The 13,901-nt window shown below is 38.5% G+C and overlaps 2 protein-coding genes and 1 long non-coding RNA gene across 4 annotated transcripts; 2 read left to right on the top strand and 1 right to left on the bottom strand.

Annotated features, from left to right (window-relative positions):
* Nucleotides 1–24: 24 nt before the first annotated feature.
* On the bottom strand, nucleotides 25–891 carry LOC149048110 (uncharacterized). Its single transcript, XR_016184991.1, has 2 exons — nucleotides 782–891; nucleotides 25–356 (listed from the first exon to the last, which is right to left on the bottom strand). It is a non-coding gene; the product is annotated as an uncharacterized LOC149048110 (long non-coding RNA).
* A 4,626-nt stretch (nucleotides 892–5,517) lies between these two features.
* LOC113680723 (sorting nexin-20) lies at nucleotides 5,518–9,254 on the top strand. Of its 2 annotated transcripts, none has more exons than XM_027197764.2 (3): nucleotides 5,518–5,786; nucleotides 6,955–7,127; nucleotides 7,410–9,254. In XM_027197764.2, the coding sequence occupies exons 1-3, from the start codon at nucleotides 5,624–5,626 to the stop codon at nucleotides 8,085–8,087; spliced, it is 1,014 nt and encodes a 337-aa protein (XP_027053565.2). In that variant the 5' UTR covers nucleotides 5,518–5,623; the 3' UTR covers nucleotides 8,088–9,254. The 2 variants fall into 2 exon arrangements, with proteins under 2 accessions (XP_027053565.2, XP_089056537.1); XM_089200411.1 differs by having other exon boundaries at nucleotides 5,561–5,786; nucleotides 6,934–7,127.
* A 1,025-nt stretch (nucleotides 9,255–10,279) lies between these two features.
* Nucleotides 10,280–12,958, top strand: LOC113680794 (sorting nexin-20). Its single transcript, XM_027197851.2, has 3 exons — nucleotides 10,280–10,502; nucleotides 11,274–11,434; nucleotides 12,118–12,958. The coding sequence occupies exons 1-3, from the start codon at nucleotides 10,373–10,375 to the stop codon at nucleotides 12,808–12,810; spliced, it is 984 nt and encodes a 327-aa protein (XP_027053652.2). The 5' UTR covers nucleotides 10,280–10,372; the 3' UTR covers nucleotides 12,811–12,958.
* The last annotated feature ends 943 nt before the right edge of the window (nucleotides 12,959–13,901 follow it).

The raw sequence follows: 13,901 nt of genomic DNA on the forward strand, positions 1-13,901 counted from the left end.
AACAGATACAACAGTGGGCAAACTTGCTGAGATATGCATTTAATAATTCCATGGCGCAGAACGGAGGTCTGCCAATTTTGCTTAAAATTAGCTACAAACAAGCTACGGGCTGTAATGTATGCGATATCCGGAGTCGCTATATATTTATATTAAACACTGATTGTACTAATCAGAAAGAAATATTTTCTAAGAGGGGATCATAAGTCATTGCAGGGAATTTCAATTTCCTCAGTTATCCACTCACGCAAATAATCTACTAATGGAGCGTTTCCGTTACAATGCCCCAAGAGATGATATATTCTTCTTAATGTGACCTTTGAACAAGCTCTCGATTATGATGACAACCTCTTACATTGCTGTAAGGCAGAAAGAAAAAAATAATAATAGTAATGAAGAGAAAGTTGTGCTTCAGAATCTTCGGCAGTTAAATAAATTTCGCCTTGTCAGAAATGTCAGCTGCTTCCTCACACCACACCCCAGAGAGGCACCCTGGCTAGGCCAGAGCGGTGAGAGCGTCCGTCTGGTGTCTAAAATGGTCGGTCCGAAAGTAAAAAAGGGGGGAGGGGTGGGGAAGTTCGTTCCCTTTAATCATTGATTTGTTGTAGTTTTTCTTCTTTTGTCATGTTTTTAGAAATCTTAACTGTCTTTCCAAGTTCTACGGGTGAATGACGATGTGTTCGGAGTTACTGAGCATTCTGGAGATGTTTTAACCTCAGGTGGCCGGCCACTTAGTACACGTGAGCTCTTTGCAAATAAAGTTAATTAGAGGGAAGCACCTTACTTCATGAAATTTACTCCCAGGAGCTGGGACACTCTCAGCAGACACAGCGTTCCGTTTTAGCTGAGCGAGACGCCAATCTGTAACTAGGGGGATTTAAAGGGCTGATACGCCTGTGAACAAAGCACATGGATACAGAAAACATCGTTTGCAATAAAAGTGACTTATTTGATCTACCATAAATCTGCTACAGTATACTCATTAGGTCAATTAGTGTAAGGAAGGAAAGAAAGCGGACGCCTACTAGACAGGTAGCACCTGTCTTGGTTTGCAGGGGACGGTAAGTCCGGCTGAGGGTCGTGCCTAAATCCTACCGGCTAGAGGTACGTTCGAGGAGCAGTGTGACGAGTTGCCGAATCGGATGTTTATCGGAAATTGTCGACAACTGCAATATGGCGGACTATTCCAGTAAATACCAACAATAAAGCGACGTGATTGAACCAGACGTGAATATTATAACATGCTTTACATGTGAAGAATACATTGTTGAGTTTAAATCAAGGAGATTTCGCTAAATCTTGTATGGCTGTTTCCTACACCCTCGTCGATCTTTAGTTTCTTGTTTAGAAGAGTTTAAGCTTAACGCTATAGCCGCTAAGACCTAAGACTAATTGGGAGAGCAGAAAAAGTAAAATGTGAAGCAAACCGTGGTAACAATTGGGCAAAGTCGACTAAATATGCAAGCTGTACCTCTAGCCGGTAGCATTTTCTAAGCCTCCTGAGATCCTACCGGCTAGAGGTACAACAACAAAAGACAAGACAATAGAAGTTTCATCTTGGGGATCTTTCTAACCAATAGCATCATGACAAGGGCATTGAAGTGGCGATACTTTTCATAAGTTTTTTTTACTTTTGCAAGCGTAGGTCTTAGCGGCTGCAGTGTTAAGCTAAAACTCTTCTGAACAAGAAACTTAAGTTCGACGTGGGTGAAGGAAACAGCCATACAAAATTTAGCGAAATCTCCTTGATTTAAACTCAACAATGTATTCTTCACATGTAAAGCATGTTATAATGTCCATATCTGGTTCAATCACGTCGCTTGACTTTTGGTAAATCGCAAACGGTGGTTACTGGAATAGTCCGCTATATTCCAATAGCCGACAATTTCCGATAACTATCCGACTCAGAAACCCGTCACTAGTGCTCCTCGAGCGTACAACCCCGAGTATGGGCGGCCGTCACCACCAAAAATACAAGGATGTCAAATAGATCAGCAAATACATAGATGGCTTAAGGATCAGTTGCAGGATAGCATAGCTAATAAAGGAATGGCATGGCCAAATTATAGACAGTCTAGTTTTCCTTAGTGAAACAGAACACCCTAAACATGAATAGTTTAGCCAAATGAGAAACGGTCTAGTAGCCCATGTTGAGTTGGAACATGAGATTGTGAAATGGACTAGCTCACTTACGAATAGCTTAGCACTCATTTGCAATACAGTACTCAAACGGTGTAGCGTTGCGTTAAACGGTTCAGGGTAACGTCGAGTAGTACAGCCTACACACAAACGGTGTAGCGTTGCGTCAAATGGCTCAGCGTAATGTAGAATGGTACAGCGTACACACATATGGTGTAGCGCTGCGGGAAATGGCTCAGCGTAATGTCGAATGGTACAGCGTACATAAAAACAGTGTAACGTTGTGTGAAATGGCTCAGGGTAATGTCGAATGGTACAGCGTACATACAAACAGTGTAGCGTTGCGTGAAATGGCTTAGCGTAATGTCGAATGGTGCAGCGTACATACAAACAGTGTAGCGTTGCGTGAAATGGCTTAGAGTAATGTCGAATGGTGCAGCGTACATACAAACAGTGTAGCGTTGCGTGAAGTGGCTTAGCATAATGTCGAATGGTACAGCGTACACACAAATGGTGTAGCGTTGCGTGAAATGGCTCAGCGTAATGTAGAATGGTACAGCGTAGACACAAATAGTGTAGCGTTAGGTCGAATAGCTTTGCAAAACATCAGACGCTCTATCTGAACATTAAATTGCTTAGTATTACTTGAAATATTTCGATGTTGTGGCGAATCGTCGTGGCGACACGTGAAGGCTATGCCACTCCTTTATTAGCTATGCTATCCTGCAACTGATCCTTAAGCCATCTGTGTATTAGCTGATCTATACGACATCCTTGTATTTTTGGTGGTGACGGCCGCCAAGGCATCTCGCCGAAACCACCAAAAATACAAACCGCAAATGGAACAGCGATCTGCTGGGGGCATGACGTCATCGAATGCGAAGACTGGCTAACTGAAAAGAGGGTGGTATTTTTTACCATGAAAACATTTGATGGAATTGTAAAATTTAAAAAACGATCTCTGGCTAAAACTTTTAAAAATACGAGCTTTCGGCTGTTTGCGCTACAGCCTTCAACGGGTAAAATGATAAAAAGGTAAGAAATACTAGGTGTGAAGTACAAAGTAGGAAATTAAAAATGCTAATAACTAAGAATGTTTGTTAAAAATACTAGGTGTGAAGTACAAAGTAGGAAATTAAAAATGCTAATAACTAAGAATGTTTGTTAAAAAGAATGTTGTATTGTCCGGGCAAAGGACAGGAATTGTTGTCTGCATTGGGAGTTAACTTGAAATGCCACGCTTCTAGTGTTTTTCTTGTTCTAAAACTGCCTTTGTCAATAATAGATGCATTATCAAAGTCTGTTTCATCCTGGCTGCGGCCCCTCTATCTTTTCATTTGATGGAAGCGGCTACGATGACCAGAGCCCTAAAGCTACCCAACTCCTCCGAAGGAAAAGAACGAGAACTAAATCGAGTTTATTCAGCACTTGAGTCTAATGGTTATCCATCGATTTTCATTAAAAACATCCAGACCGAAAAAACCCGACGCTCAACAGTGTTGTCCCCGGAGGAACTTGTTGGCACATTTTTCAAGATGGTCGAGGCGTCCGAATCACGCAAGTCGTTCGCCTCTCTTCCATACATTAAAGGCGTAACAGAACCTCTGACTCGTGTCCTCAAAAAACACGACATCACAGTGGTGAACAAACCACTTATCACCCTCCAACAACAGTTCCCGGCCCCAAAATTTCGACCATTATTGGAATCTCAAACAAATGTTGTTTATAAAATTCCTTGTGGCGACTGTTCATGGTGTTATATTGGTGAGACTGGCAGGGCCTTCAACACAAGAAAGAAAGAACACCTCAGAAATGTGAAAACCGCGGCAAAAGGCTCAAGAATTTCCAATCACGTCTGGGCCAATAATCACGCAATAGACTTTGATAATGCATCTATTATTGACAAAGGCAGTTTTAGAACAAGAAAAACACTAGAAGCGTGGCATTTCAAGTTAACTCCCAATGCAGACAACAATTCCTGTCCTTTGCCCGGACAATACAACATTCTTTTTAACAAACATTCTTAGTTATTAGCATTTTTAATTTCCTACTTTGTACTTCACACCTAGTATTTTTAACAAACATTCTTAGTTATTAGCATTTTTAATTTCCTACTTTGTACTTCACACCTAGTATTTCTTACCTTTTTATCATTTTACCCGTTGAAGGCTGTAGCGCAAACAGCCGAAAGCTCGTATTTTTAAAAGTTTTAGCCAGAGATCGTTTTTTAAATTTTACAATTCCATCAAATGTTTTCATGGTAAAAAATACCACCCTCTTTTCAGTTAGCCAGTCTTCGCATTCGATGACGTCATGCCCCCAGCAGATCGCTGTTCCATTTGCGGTTTGTATTTTTGGTGGTTTCGGCGAGATGCCTTGGCGGCCGTCACCACCAAAAATACAAGGATGTCGTATAGATCAGCTAATACACAGATGGCTTAAGGATCAGTTGCAGGATAGCATAGCTAATAAAGGAGTGGCATAGCCTTCACGTGACGCCACGACGATTCGCCACAACATCGAAATATTTCAAGTAATACTAAGCAATTTAATGTTCAGATAGAGCGTCTGATGTTTTGCAAAGCTATTCGACCTAACGCTACACTATTTGTGTCTACGCTGTACCATTCTACATTACGCTGAGCCATTTCACGCAACGCTACACCATTTGTGTGTACGCTGTACCATTCGACATTATGCTAAGCCACTTCACGCAACGCTACACTGTTTGTATGTACGCTGCACCATTCGACATTACTCTAAGCCATTTCACGCAACGCTACACTGTTTGTATGTACGCTGCACCATTCGACATTACGCTAAGCCATTTCACGCAACGCTACACTGTTTGTATGTACGCTGTACCATTCGACATTACCCTGAGCCATTTCACACAACGTTACACTGTTTTTATGTACGCTGTACCATTCGACATTACGCTGAGCCATTTCCCGCAGCGCTACACCATATGTGTGTACGCTGTACCATTCTACATTACGCTGAGCCATTTGACGCAACGCTACACCGTTTGTGTGTAGGCTGTACTACTCGACGTTACCCTGAACCGTTTAACGCAACGCTACACCGTTTGAGTACTGTATTGCAAATGAGTGCTAAGCTATTCGTAAGTGAGCTAGTCCATTTCACAATCTCATGTTCCAACTCAACATGGGCTACTAGACCGTTTCTCATTTGGCTAAACTATTCATGTTTAGGGTGTTCTGTTTCACTAAGGAAAACTAGACTGTCTATAATTTGGCCATGCCATTCCTTTATTAGCTATGCTATCCTGCAACTGATCCTTAAGCCATCTATGTATTTGCTGATCTATTTGACATCCTTGTATTTTTGGTGGTGACGGCCGCCCATACCCGAGCCCACGCCTATCCGAAATAAGTCTTCCCAACAGCCTTTGGATACCGCTTTTATCCCACGGAATACTTTGACGCGCGGCGTGTCTGTGTCGGTCTGTCTGTCTACAGCCAACATGCAGTCATCTCTGGAGTCCTCTGGTTTCTTCGAGACTTTCAATAGTGATGCGGACGATTTTGATTTAGAGGACGATGATTTCCCAACAGGAACAATGTCTTTCAACGGGCGACTCGTCATATCAGGCGGTCCTAATATTTTCCCAGTGCTCGAAACGGGAGGTAAACTATTAATTTGTGCCCAATGTTTATATTGTATACGTACAACGATCATGTTTTTTCGCTGATAATTACAACTTTCTTCGTCGGATACACTTTAAATTTGAATCAAATCTTGTTGTTAAAATATAATTTTCAACAGTTGCATCGGTTAATGTCTTCACTGGCATCAGTCAAAGCGGAAAGAAGAAACTTTCAACTGCGTAAAGTCTTTCCTGTTGTCACATACCTTTACCCCTTGGTAACATATCGGGTGGTCTATATTGAACTAATTTGGGAACTAATCCCCAAATCGTTAAAGATCCTTAAATAAAACACACATACCATCTTTCTCGATATGATTCAAAGAATATGTTGGTGCGTTCTTAGCACGAGATCAACTCGTTTATGTTAAGCACGCCAGAAAGTTTGATAGAGAACCTCCGTGAGGGAGTGAACACGTCTCAGATGACCTTTTTGCCTCGTTGTCTCACCACCCTCTCATTTATATTCAAATTATTTTTTTCTGGTAAATGTTTTGCTCCCCCCCACACATCTAACAGAACTCATGTGTTTTCTCGCTATCGATTGGGCAATTTTCTTCTTGCATGTCAAGGAATTTTATTGTAACATGTGCTGTTTGACAAGTACTTATAAACTTGATCCACCAATGTCACATTTATGATGAACACACCACAAACTAATCCCTGCAAGGACAGCTGCTTCCATAAATACTTCTGTATCAGTGTTTATTAAATTATGGCTTTTTTTTTCTAAGTTGTTGAACTTTGCATTTATGTTTGGTTCTTGGTGACCAATATATTTTTTTATTCTTCCCCAATATTTTTTCGACTTGTCACTCTAATTTCTTTGTTCCACATTAAGTGCATTATTGCGCACTGCCTCTTGCACCATTGGATTTGATCTTTTGCAGTTCACTTTTGAGCTTGGGAACAAGCTCTCCAGGGGAAAGAGGGTGCAGGTGGAGAAAAAGTGAGAAAGATGAATGGGTAGGGATGGGGGAGGGGGGAGGGGATGGCAGGGAGCCTCTGCTACAACTCCCAATCTTCCATTTTGCACCCCTTCCCCCCTCCCCTTTGCTAAATATCAGTTCCCATTTACCCCTTGAACCAAAGTTTGTCAGTTTGTCAACTGGTCATCATTTTTTCAGATGTGTTTGATTGTTTATTAGGGAGAGGCATTGTGTTTGTGCCAGAAGATAAGAGTACTGATTGTGATGGGGATGATCATATTGATGATAGTATTTGTAGAGGTTACGGAATTTCAGTTAATACAGATCCTCAAAATATCAAGTTTGATATCATTTCAACCAGGATAAATGAAAATCAACGGAAGCAGCATGTGGTCAGTAAATTGAATAGAGTTATTAATTTTGAATTTCTGTAGGTTTATTACAGCTTTGCTCTGTATAAATGCCACTTCTTGAATGCTTTTCGATGCTGTTGTAGGTCCCGCACAGTATATTCAATCCACTAACTATTTTTGCATCTTACATTCAAGTAAAATTGCTGTTGTTTTTGTGTTTGTGTGTTCAGTTACATATGCATTTTTTCTATAAGCAATAAATGCATAAGTTCAAAAAATTAGTCTTCTAATTTTTTACTGTATTTATTTATTTTTTTTTAGTTTTACACCCTCATGGTCCTCAAAACTGAAGGTGTTGACACAGACAAAGCTTTAATAGACCGACGTTACTCAGACTTTGCAGCTCTTTATAAAGCTCTCAAGAAAGACCATTCCAAATTACTTGAAGGTGTAAACTTTCCTGGAAAAGTTTTTGGTCAGAAAAGTAATTTGAACCCTGAAGTTATAGAGGCCAGACGCTGTGCTTTTGAGTCTTTCCTTCAAAAGGTACACACTCATAAGGAGGTCCTTCATCATCCAGCTTATAGGAAATTTTTCTATTTGCCAGAACTCTGCGAGGCGACAGAACACTTGAAAGGTGGTGAATTGAAGCGTAGTCTAAAGCTTTTGCTGAACAGTCTGCATCTTCAAGTCAAGTTGTGTGATCAAGTGAGAGAGATCATTGCTACTTTGGCAGCAATTGTTGTCGTACATGAGGCTCAAAGTAAATTTGAAGAAGCTGATCGTTATGCAACAGCTGCTCTTGAATTAATTGATGAAGATCATTACTGTTCTTATCTCATTCCACTTTTGGATACAACAGCCAGACTTAGATGGAAACTAAAAAAAGACAAGAGCACAATAGAGAGACATTTGGCACACGTTCAAAAAACAAGTGGGATTGATGTCGATTGTGCTTTCACTTTGCGAGAGCTTGCTGTTACAAGGTTTAGCATGTGAAATGTTTCTATTTGAAGGAGAGTTTCAAATTGTAGTACATGGACAGGAAGAGGGCATTCCCCATGAATTAGTCCCCAGGGTGCTTGTTTCCAATCATTGTCAGGATAAGTTTGTTCTTTTTTTTCAGATTTGAACATTCTGTCATTTATTAATTAGCAAAGTTGTGAAGGCATGCAGTCAAGTTCATCAGTAAGGGAATTTGGAATTCACAAGTTAGACTACACATAACTGAATTGAAAAACCTCTGACATTGTTGACATATGAGAAATTGAGAAACATTTCCTGCATTCCTGTCATTTAATGTCCTTCCTGTTTCTATGAATTTGTAACAGAACAACTTATTCATTTTTCTTAAAATCGTGTTTTTATAAATAGATGAAATTTAGATGACATCCTCAATCATAGCATGTGTTGAAGGTTAGTCATAAGGAGCAATCTAAGAATCTTTCGAAAATCAAATTTCTTGGGAAAATTATAGGAGATAATTCAGTGGCATCCCAACTTAAAACATTTAATTAAGTCATGAAATGCCTTTAAGTTAGTTATTACAGAGTGCAAATGATCAGGCAATGTTTTAAAGCCAGGCACAGTACTAAGCTTAAACCTTAAATAATAAATAAACAAAACAGTACTAAGCTAAAACCTAAACTAAATTTTCTAGAGGAGATGATGCAAATGCAGCCAATTAATTTTGATTAATGTATAGGCATGGTAGAACTGTAAGAAAAAATATGATGTGTCCCATTAGCAGGCTCTTTTGGGAGGTAAATACAATTCAAAGTTGAAATAACTATGCTTTCCAACCCATAACAGATGTGCTACTCAAGAATTGTAAGTAAAGTAATGTTCTCAGTTTGTATGTCATTTCTGAATTTTTTTATATATTACTAAGCTTGCACAACTGTCAACACCAAATGTTATTTAAAAACTCTGACTCTTGGCATGTTTCAGAATGTGACATGACATCTGTTCTTTGGGTAGATAAGTTGTTGTTTCACTAGCAAACCTTTGTAATTAGTGTATAAAATTACATGTATTTTGTTAACTGTACATAAATAGTTTCAAGAGTACTCCTTATAGTTATTAGTTTTATTTCCTATTATTTATCCCATTTAGATTAATATATAAATGGTGATAAAGAAATAAAACTTTATTTTTCTAAATAAATGAGTAGATCAGTCAGAAAAACCCAACTTATGTGCCACTTTTTTAAGCTCTTCTCACTTTCCATCAAGGAGGCACAGCTGCCCAATATAGATGGTGTATTTGGATTCTGAATCAAAAGTCCCAGTTGCAAACCTGGCCAATGCTACTTTCTTTTGTTACTAGGCAAAAAAAATTTCCATTACATTTCTTTTTCTTACTCCACTCTGTTGCCTTTCAACCTGCTGGTTGAAATTTTATTTTATGGTTGCAGCAAGTGGTTGCAAAGTTTGCACCAAACATGTGCCTGCACAGGGGCATTGGTAGTGTAGTTGCCAACGTGTATCACTAACAATGCTAGGACTGAAAAACGTGATTTTGGTTACAAAGTAGGAAATTAAAAATGCTAATTAATTAGTTATTAGCATTTTTAATTTCCTACTTTGTACTTCACACCTAGTATTTTTAACAAACATTCTTAGTTATTAGCATTTTTAATTTCCTACTTTGTACTTCACACCTAGCATTTCTTACCTTTTTATCATTTTACCCGTTGAAGGCTGTAGCGCAAACAGCCGAAAGCTCGTATTTTTAAAAGTTTTAGCCAGAGATCGTTTTTTAAATTTTACAAGATGCACTAATAATACTATATCTCGGATTATCTCGGTTAAGAAAATACTGGATCTATAAGTATTTAGTTTTCAAGCCAAGTGCTGTCTTCCGTGCCCCTGTGGTTATCTTCCGAAAGTCCTCTGTCTCTTGTTTCCTTCCACTGATCGTTCAGTCCTGTCACGCAACGCGCTTTATCTCCGATGGGGGAAATAACGTATTTCGTGACAAGACTAAACAGCAGCTTAAGGAACAAAAGGGATTATTTCCCCTTCGCGCTGGATCGTCATTGATCCTGTCATAGAAAGTGAAGATCAAATAATTTACATTATTGGTTCCAAGGTTATTTTCAAGTCCTCTCATCCTAAGATTTTAATTAGGACGTCGCGATCTCGTGTCCTGTCCAATCAAAGTGAGTTTGGGAACCTGTCCCATAAGTCTATTCGTATCAACTAATTATTTGAATAAACTTGTGTGATAGCCACGCGTTATTTTTACCGACTCGATGTAATTTCCAAGAGAAGTGCGATGTAATGGGTTCGTCTTGGTATTTTGACGAGACAGAAATTAGCTCAGATGACCCAGGGCATTCGTCACCAGACAGCCTTTCTTTCAATGGAAGGCTCTTTAATTATCCAGTTGGTTCTATGTCCAACCTTGCAGGTGAGGGATTCGAGTAGAAATTACAAATCAGGTGCTTTGAAATTGCTACCAATTTATTCTTGATCTCAGGAGTTGTTATCACCAAAGTTTTACACCAATTTCGAACCCGATGAAACCAAAAGAAGAGTGATTTTAAAATGCTGGGGTATGGTCTCAGCAAGTTGGTGTTTTTGCTGAACCAGACGAAGACGGCTGTCACTAATTGCCTAGACAATGGTTATGTTGATGTGTTATTTATTGGAGTGAGTGTCCTTTAAAATCGGTTAGTCTCTTTTTTGATGCTTGACTTGGAAGACATGAATGAAACTGAAAGATGCCGCTTTTTATATCGCCGCTGTGTCTCCAGCTATGCTAGAACATTTCTTATTCGATGAATTCGAGAAAAAGATTACTTAAAATGAAAATTTTTCCTAAAGAACATATTGATTTTATTGTGAGATGACAGTCAGATGCTGCTGCCTGTTTTGATATTTCATTTTCCGACGCTGCAATTTAGTCAAAGTTCGGGTAAAATTTTCGCACAGCCCCATACTATTGTAAAACAAATCTGTTTTCCCAATGGCGATGTATTGTTTTTGTCATTGTTTTCTCTATCCAAGAACTGAATGCATAATGTAGTATGGGGCTGTGCGGAAACCAAAGTTCGTTTTATCGTCAACTGATTTCATTTTTACCTTGCATTATAAAAATGCAGCATTTAGGAACTACTTAGAAAACTTCATTTAAGAATATTTCCTTTTTTTATGTTCGCTTGTTTCTTTTTTTCTGTAGCAAAGGGTATTGTTTATGTTGAGTCAGACCCAGAGGAAGATGATGATCTTGATGTTCCAGATAGCACTTGTGGAGACCATGGAATATTGGTTGAGAGCGATCCACAAAATACAACATTTCAGATAGTTAACACCAGGATACATGATGAAAACAAGCATGTGGTAAGGATTATTTTGATTTACTGTTGTTGTTTGTTTTTTTGATTTTGTTTTGTGGAAAAGTAAATGAGGAAAAGTAATTTATTAAAACATAGCAGGCACTTTGTGAAAAATGATTGGCTTTGAACAGTAAAAATAGTATGTAATCGCTTTGAAGTCATACCCTTTACTCTTTAACACTCTACACCCCAAAGTCAGTTTGCAAGGTCTCCTTACTGTTCTCTATATATCTCTTTTGGTACTTACAAGGAAAGTTTGCATAATAATCAAGAGCTTCTTGACTTTGCAATCATTTCCTTTATTCTTGTGACCTTAATGTTTGGTTCAGGGGTGATACTGTTGGAAGAAATTCAATACTTATCATGCTTAGGGGTTAAAGGGGTTAACTTTTAAGATTCCATTATGTATTCTCACAACTGGCAATTGCTGATTTTTTGGTTCTTTATTCCTTAGAATGTGGTATTACATCAGGGCGAGTACTGATCTGATGTAGTGATCTTCTTTATATTCTCATAATACCTACCAGCTGAACAGGGCCTCAAGTTTTAGGGAGAATTTGAGTACTTGGAAGGATACAGAGAACTGTTTTGTATAGGGAAATTTAAGAAAATATCCAAATTACTGAAACAAAAATTAAAATTTACAATTGTCCAAGCCTCTTAACATATATTGAATTCCCCCTGCAGATTTATTGTGTGATGGTTTTGAGACAGGATTTGGGCATAGACAGAGACAAAGTCGTGGTAGAAAGACGATACTCTGACTTTGCTACTCTTTACAAAACACTCAGAAAAGACCTCTCCTCTCTGTTCAAAGACATTGGTGTCAATTTTCCTGGAAAAGTGATGGGACAGAAGAATAATCTCAACCCTGAATTAATTGAATCCAGGCGCATGGCTCTTCAAGATTTCCTACAGATTATTTTCAAACACAAGGAAGTACGGCAACAACAAGCTTTCAAAGAATTCTTTTACCTGCCAGGATTGAGAGAGGCAACAGACAGTCTTAAGGCAGGTGAATTTGAAAATTGCCTTGAGTTGCTGTTAAACAGTGTTCATCTTCAAGTTAAGCTGTGTGATAAAGTGAGAGAGACTGTTGCTACTTTTGGGGCAATTGTTGCTGTACTTGAGGCTCTAGGTAAACTGAAAGATGCTGAACGCTATGCAAAAGCAGCACTAGAATTGAACCATGATGATTATCTAAGCCCTTACACGATCCCCTTGCTGGACACAGTGGCAAAATTAGGAAGGAAGTTGGACATGAACACAAAAACCATAGAGAGACAATTAAGTGAAGTTCAAAGAATGAATGGAGTGGAGGTTGAAGATACTTTTACACTGCGAGAACTTGCTGTTAAAAGATTTGAAAAAGTCAAGTGATCAACATAATGTTCAAAGTGTTGCTTAGATTGTGTAGTCTGATTGTCTGGGTGAAAGAAGTTCTGAGAAGGACTGTTGTCATTAGAAGTGACTGATGTTTCAACTTCTGTATCAGAAGTCATTATCAGAGTCAAGAAGGGAGATGTTTTCAATTGAATGTTGTTGACATCTGTTAAGGGGGTTTTGTTTTAAGTTAACACACCAGCCACTCAACAGATGTTGACAACTACCTGTACAATGCAAATGATTTATTCAGGACTATTGGGCTGGTTATTCATATGAGGTCCAACCCATACCATGGTTTTTATGTAAGCAGTGGGCCTAAGGGATTCTCTATAAGAGGGCTGAGTTAATTATTAAATAAATGTTGTTCCACTTGTAGCCTTCAGTCTTGACACTGTTCACAAAAATACATGTTCAGATAAAAGGTTTGGTCAAATAACTCAGTTTTGTTAAACAACGGTTCTTAACTTTGTTTAAGTAACCAGCTTTTATTCAACAAATGTCAGTCACTAAATCTGACAATAGTCCTTCTTAAGACTATCATTGCCCAGAAGATCACACTACACATTCAAATGTTACTCCTGGGTTCAAAGCATTAATTGTAAAATGTAGCATAATTTCTCTTTTCAGTAACATGCCAGGTCTGCAGTTCTAAAGCACTTCACACAAATTGTCTTGTTTGCTGCAGTCAATGTAGTAGCATGGCAAGACCTCTGGCAATTGATATGTACTGTTAATGACTTATTGAAAAAAAAACAGTAATAAGTAATTAGTGAATTATTTGTAGTGTAAGTAATTATCACAGATACAAATTATAGGATTTATGTTCTTCTGAAATTCTTTTTCAGATCTAGATCTTACAAAAAAGGGAAGGCAACTCGAGTGTGAACAGTTTTTGTTAAAGGTGACCTGTATTGTTGGCCAAGAATACAGGATCTTTCATCTTTTTAGTGATCGCAGATCATGATGCAATTTCTTTAAAATGTCAGAGCTTACTTTACTTTCACATGGCATTTCAGTTTTGGCAGTATATTTCCAAGGACTGGCAATGGCTCGATAATATTTAAAATTATTAAGATGTAATATAA

This window comes from Pocillopora damicornis, chromosome 3 (assembly GCF_964200805.1).
Source record: "Pocillopora damicornis chromosome 3, jaPocDami1.2, whole genome shotgun sequence".
Lineage (NCBI taxonomy): Eukaryota > Metazoa > Cnidaria > Anthozoa > Scleractinia > Pocilloporidae > Pocillopora > Pocillopora damicornis.

What these genes read in the sequence shown, in the direction of transcription:
- LOC113680794 (XM_027197851.2), top strand. Translation starts at nt 10,373, where the DNA reads ATGGGTTCGTCTTGGTATTTTGACGAGACAGAAATTAGCTCAGATGAC. An exon ending in TTCTATGTCCAACCTTGCAG is followed by an intron (nt 10,503 to 11,273) that starts GTGAGGGATTCG and finishes TTTTTTCTGTAG; the next exon opens with CAAAGGGTATTGTTTATGTT. An exon ending in ATGATGAAAACAAGCATGTG is followed by an intron (nt 11,435 to 12,117) that starts GTAAGGATTATT and finishes TTCCCCCTGCAG; the next exon opens with ATTTATTGTGTGATGGTTTT.
- LOC113680723 (XM_089200411.1), top strand. Translation starts at nt 5,624, where the DNA reads ATGCAGTCATCTCTGGAGTCCTCTGGTTTCTTCGAGACTTTCAATAGT. An exon ending in CCCAGTGCTCGAAACGGGAG is followed by an intron (nt 5,787 to 6,933) that starts GTAAACTATTAA and finishes TCATTTTTTCAG; the next exon opens with ATGTGTTTGATTGTTTATTA. An exon ending in ATCAACGGAAGCAGCATGTG is followed by an intron (nt 7,128 to 7,409) that starts GTCAGTAAATTG and finishes ATTTTTTTTTAG; the next exon opens with TTTTACACCCTCATGGTCCT.